We start from the raw sequence: 5,291 nt of genomic DNA on the forward strand, positions 1-5,291 counted from the left end.
CTACCGAGGCACAGCACAGATCTTGTAGGGTTTTGGGCCCCATGTGATGCCCATCTTGAACTGTAGGTTGAGCGTGGTGTCCGGGGGTGCCTGGAAGGTGAATTTCTGGAGCAGAGCCGTGAAGAAGAGGAAGAGCTCGGTGCGGGCCAGCAGCTCATCCGGGCAGGAGCACTTCCCTGCGGAGACAGTCACCCATGGCATCCTCAGCCTGCGCTGGCGGCCCAGCTGCTTTTGCTGTCACTTGAATTTCAGGACTTTTGAGCGCACATGTGTATAACCATATGTACAGGCATTGAATCCTGCCCTGCTTGGATAAGCTGTGCTGACACGTGCGGTCTGGACGTGCCCATGGTGGGAGAATCAGTTGATTTGAGCTACACCAAAGAGAGGGGACAGACAAGGTCTGTGATGCTGGTATGGGAAAGAGGGCTGGTAAAAGAAATGTCCCTGGGGAAGGTGTTGGCTGGGCGATGGCGACAGTGAAGCCTGTAGTGACCTCAGCCATGTGGGAGCAGGAGCCCAGGGCAATGCTCTGCCTTGGGGAAGGTGTTTCCAGGGTCTCTGGCATTTTATGGTCTGTTATTCATCCTCATCTCTCTCGTGGAGGTGAAGTGGGACAAGAGCGAGCTCAGAGTGTAGTTGGGGTGCTTTGGGGTGGCTGTGTGAGCACTGCTTGAGCAGCACCTCCCAGGGTGCAGCCAACATCTGCCCTTTCCATTACTCTTTTCCTCTGTGTCCCCACCGTGAAGTGGGAATCCCCATCCCAGTGCATAAGCACAGAAGCATCAACTTCCAGCAAATCTTACCTATGGAAAACGGTACAAAAGACTCTCTTTTACATAACTGACCATCCTTCAGGAAATGTCCAGGGTTGAAATTGGCAGGGGTTTCCCACTCGTTCTTGTCACACACCACAGATGTTAAATTTGCCATTAAAACAGTGTCCTAAGAGGATAAAAAGAAAAGTGAATTGCATGTTCTGTGTTACTGAGAGCAGGAGAGGCATGTTTATCTTCCAGTGTGTTTTCCATGAAGAACATCCATATTCAAATTCTGGTGCAATCATTTGACCAACACCCCTTGCCATGGTCAGATTTCCTACTTCTTGTGTGTTTGGAAGTGCAATGTTTATAGACGTACATTTTTCCCCTCATCAGCATCCTTTTTATCTGCTCTAGTCTCGGGCTCAAGTTCCTGTAAAAGCTGTGAGATGGGATCTGTGTCTCAATGGTGTGTGCAGTGGGGGTGTCACCCCCAGCGCTCTGCACCACTCAGTGTGCTGGAGAACATTGTTTGGATGGCAAAAATACACGTTCAATGGGAGTGAACTGTGGCCGGGTAAGATTCGCTCTGTCTCTACTCCTGTCTGCACAGGATGGACCTGGCCCAGTGAAACGTGCCTGGGGAACAGGGAGTCTCTTGCTAAAGCCTCATGGATCAGCAGTGGGGTTACCTTTGGTATGCAGAAGCCATCCACGACCGTGTCCTTCACCGTCATTCTTGGGACGCCAAAAGGGATGATGTTGCCTTTCCTCTGCACTTCGTGGATGACGGCGTTGGTGTAGGGCATGTTGCTCCTGTCGTCCAGGGCTGGCTGCCGCACCTGCCCGATGACTGTGTCGATCTCTGCTTGCACACGGGCTGGTGGGAAACAGCAGGGATCAGACAAGGTAGAAAGAAAAAAAACAACAAAGACACCTTGGAACAACATGGGGTGGCTGCTATGTGACTGACCTGGGACACATGCCACTGTTTCCACTGATTTTTTGTGTGAGTACAAGGAGATTTAACATTTCTCTCTCACAAAAAAAGAGTGTCTTACAAAGCTGCGAGGGCTAAAATCATGAAAAAGTGCTGATACTTTACTGATTGTACCTTGAATTTCTGGATGCATGGCCATATACAGCAGAGCCCAGCGGATGGTTGTTGAAGTGGTCTCAGTCCCAGCTAAGAACAAGTCGACTGCACACGCCATGAGGTTTTCCTCCTGGAAGACGCCTTCGCCATTGTCCTTCACAAAAAGAAGTGTTAGTGCTGCACAAACAGCGAGGGCTGCCCTGAGACCATGCTTAGTCAACATCAACCCCAGGGATTTTGGCAGAAGCTGCTGGCCCCCTGCACCTCCATGCTCTTGATGGTTGCCCTGAACCTGATGCCCATCCTAAGCTCATAACTGGCCACAGAGGCAGCTCAGATGGAGAATTTGGGCTCATTTCTCATCCCTCTGGATTTCTGTGCCCTGCTGCAGAGGGGTTTGCTGTGCGGTGCTGACCTTGGCTATCTCCTGCAGATAGCAGTCGATGAAGTCCCAGCTCTCCGAGGGGTTCCAGCCCTCCTTGCGTTTGTCGATCTTCTCTTTCACAAAACTTCTCATCAACCTTGTGTTTCTAAAAATGGTTTGGTGGGCTCCAGGGAAGAACTTTATTATGGATGGGAAAGCATTGTACAGCTTTGGAGGGAAAAGGAGATAAACAAGTTCAATAAAGGATGAAAATAGACTTTCTGTTATCAAAACCTGAGGAGCCTACAGGGCCTAGCTGAGTGAACTGCTGGTGTTGATGGAAATAGTTCTACTCCAGGAGAGCATGACAAGGGATTGGTATTCCTGTCACAGAGAGACTCACGCACTACCTGGCATTACAGCAGGCAGGCTGGCAGTTAATGGGCAGGAAAGGTGATGTTGGGTGAGAGAGAAAGACAAGAGCATTGCACAGCTGGAAAAAAAGGGCAGAAAGAAATTATGGGCATAGCGAATGACGACAAAGTATGGTGCTGAAAACACTATAGGTGTTGAGTTTGACTCAACAGGAGAAACTATGGCACTGCAGAGCGCACACTGTCCATGTTGGGGGCAGGAGGCTGTACCTGGCTCATGATGGCCCCGTTGAGGGTAAGGGTCTCGTCTATCAGCCGCAGCAATTTTTGGAAGTCCTCATCACGGTATTCAAAACGATTGCCAAAGATGATGGAGCAGACGATGTTTGAAACGGCGTTATTGATTTTAAAGTGAGGGTCAAAAGGATCCCCTGCAGAAGGCAAAGGGAATGATCAATTTTCTTTGAGTCTTGCCAGAAAAGAACAAGAAAACAGAGTTGTCAGAGGTAAACTATCCAACAAATAGGAGTGAAATGAGTGGCCCCGATGGGCACCCTCCTGTGTCACTGTGTTCCCAGGACTCCTCACCACCCCAGGATCTGGCCAAGCTTGGCTGGGCAGCCCCAGTGTGCAGCAAATATCCCACCTTTGGTCCCAGTTCAGTCAGAGTATGCAGAAGTTTGTTCACATTGGAAAGCCAGGCCTGCAGAAGAGCAAACATCATGTGAATTCATTGGAAACATCGGTGCTTACACACATATGGGATGTTCTGGAGATCTCCAAGAAAGGAGTAGGCTAAAGGTGGTCTATGAATAACCCTCTGGGGGTTACCCAGCTGCCTTCACCTGTCAGTCTGAGGGAAAATCACCTGTAATTGAAGCTGGGATGCTGGCAGCGTTCTAGCATCGCTTCCAAGGTGAGGCGTTTTTCAGTATGCAGTGACTCATGAGTGATATTATAAGGGGCCCTACTAGTTTCTGTCCTCATCACAGCTTACGAGGGCCATGGCACTTACTCTGCTCATCCCCAAAGGCATCCACGAGGTACCGGCACTCCTCCTGGATGCGCTCCTCCAGGCTCCTCTTCCCCAAGCCGAAGTTTCGGAGAGTGGACAAGGTGAATCTCCTCTGCTGCTTCCACAAGTGCCCGTTGGAAGAGAGCAGTCCTGCCAGAGACACGACACTGTGAGCCAAGACAGATCCCTCCACCGAGGAGAAAAAGCTCCAGGGCTCTGCCTTATGTCCAGCCGTGCTGGACCTCTGCATGGTCACTGCTTTGATTTTATGGCTGAGATCTGTGTCCTGAGGGAGAACTCACCCCTGTTGCTGAAGAGCTCCCCAGCAAGAGGCATTTCAGGGCGATATAGGAAGTTTTCCCCTTGGTTTACAAGAACTTCCTTAACCATCCGCAGCCCATTAACGATCACAAATGATTCACTGCCCATGTCCACACCGAAGATGTCCCCACCGAAGATGTCCCCGTATTTTTCATTAAGCTGGTAGGGTGAGCAAAAAATTACAAAGTGTTGCATTTGCAATTAATATGTCTGTCATGACAGGGATGGCCTGGCAGGACACACAAGTGAAAATAGGGGAAGCTGAGAGCAACAGGGGAGACAGGGTGTTTGCGCAAGTGTCTGCTTGTCTCTATGGTCTTTTTTTCTTTCCACTTTTCCCAAATCACAGACGAGGAGTTGGACTTTATTGGCAATAAATCACGCAAAACTCTGCCAGTTTGATCTTTCAGTCCTATGTTTTTCCAGCTTTTGTTTCACTCCTTTCTCAAATACCCTTCCAGCGCCCAGTCAGACCTATGGGGCACCTATAGCTGTGACAACACCCGTGGTGCGAGGCTGTGCCTTTTGCCCAAAGGATCGCTCCTGCGAGTCCTCCTGGGCCATGGGGTTCGGCTTAACCCCCTCCCCACGCTGCAAAGGTGGCAGAGACACAACCCCCTCCCTCCCCTTGCCCACAGTGCCCACCACCCCCTTACCTTCTGTACTGGCATCATGGGATTGCTGAAGTTCATCAGGTACATATGCCCCACGATGGGGAGATAGAAGGGGTGTGGAGGGAAGCTCTTGGGCTTTCTGTGCTTCATGTAGTCAGCAACGAGCAGGAAAACAACGAGGAAGACGAGGAGCACCTGGACGGAGATGCTCTCCCAGAGGAAATGCAGCATGGCTGCATGGTGGGGCTGTGCACAGACGTGTCCTGTGGCAGGTCAGGGCAGGTCGAGCTCACGGGGCACCACGGAACCCCAGGGACAGGGGCAGATGGGCAATGTGCTGGCACAGCTGTTGTTAACAGCATTGTTAGCACTCCTGCTTTCCCAAGTTTCAGTAAAGACAATTTGATTAAACCCCTTCCTGATTAAACATCAAGGCTTTCCTGTGAATGTCTTAAAAAAAAGCAAACACAAACCAAAACTTCCCTGCTTTTCTTTACCCCTCCCACCTTGCACCGCTGCTTTACAAAACCCGACTGATCCATGTCCTTGCGTAAAGGACAGAAAGGAGCTTTATGGGGCTGGGATTAAAACCTTCCGGCAGCCTCACCGTGCCGTTCCCACGAGCCCACGGCTCGTCACAAGCCCCACTCTCTCCTCCCTCTGATTCTCTCACCACGTCTGTCCCACCGTTTGCGTCACAGTGCTGGGGAGGCTCCAGCTGCTCCTCGCTCCTCGTACTTTACTCA

At 50.7% G+C, this 5,291-nt stretch overlaps 1 protein-coding gene across 1 annotated transcript; it reads right to left on the reverse strand.

Moving 5' to 3' along the window:
* On the reverse strand, positions 1–4,776 carry LOC136001361 (cytochrome P450 2J2-like). Its single transcript, XM_065655608.1, has 9 exons — positions 4,588–4,776; positions 3,913–4,090; positions 3,611–3,760; positions 2,866–3,026; positions 2,273–2,449; positions 1,876–2,011; positions 1,454–1,641; positions 807–945; positions 1–176 (listed from the first exon to the last, which is right to left on the reverse strand). Exons 1-9 carry the CDS (start codon positions 4,774–4,776, stop codon positions 1–3), a joined length of 1,494 nt encoding a protein of 497 aa, XP_065511680.1.
* Between the last annotated feature and the right edge of the window lie 515 nt (positions 4,777–5,291).

The sequence above is a fragment of the Caloenas nicobarica genome, chromosome Z (genome assembly GCF_036013445.1).
Source record: "Caloenas nicobarica isolate bCalNic1 chromosome Z, bCalNic1.hap1, whole genome shotgun sequence".
Classification (NCBI taxonomy): domain Eukaryota; kingdom Metazoa; phylum Chordata; class Aves; order Columbiformes; family Columbidae; genus Caloenas; species Caloenas nicobarica.

Coding starts and splice junctions, on each gene's coding strand:
- LOC136001361 (XM_065655608.1), bottom strand. CDS start 4,776: ATGCTGCATTTCCTCTGGGAGAGCATCTCCGTCCAGGTGCTCCTCGTC. Junction 4,091..4,587: donor CCATGATGCCAGTACAGAAG/GTAAGGGGGTGG, acceptor TCACCCTACCAG/CTTAATGAAAAATACGGGGA. Junction 2,450..2,865: donor ACGGGGCCATCATGAGCCAG/GTACAGCCTCCT, acceptor TTCCCTCCAAAG/CTGTACAATGCTTTCCCATC.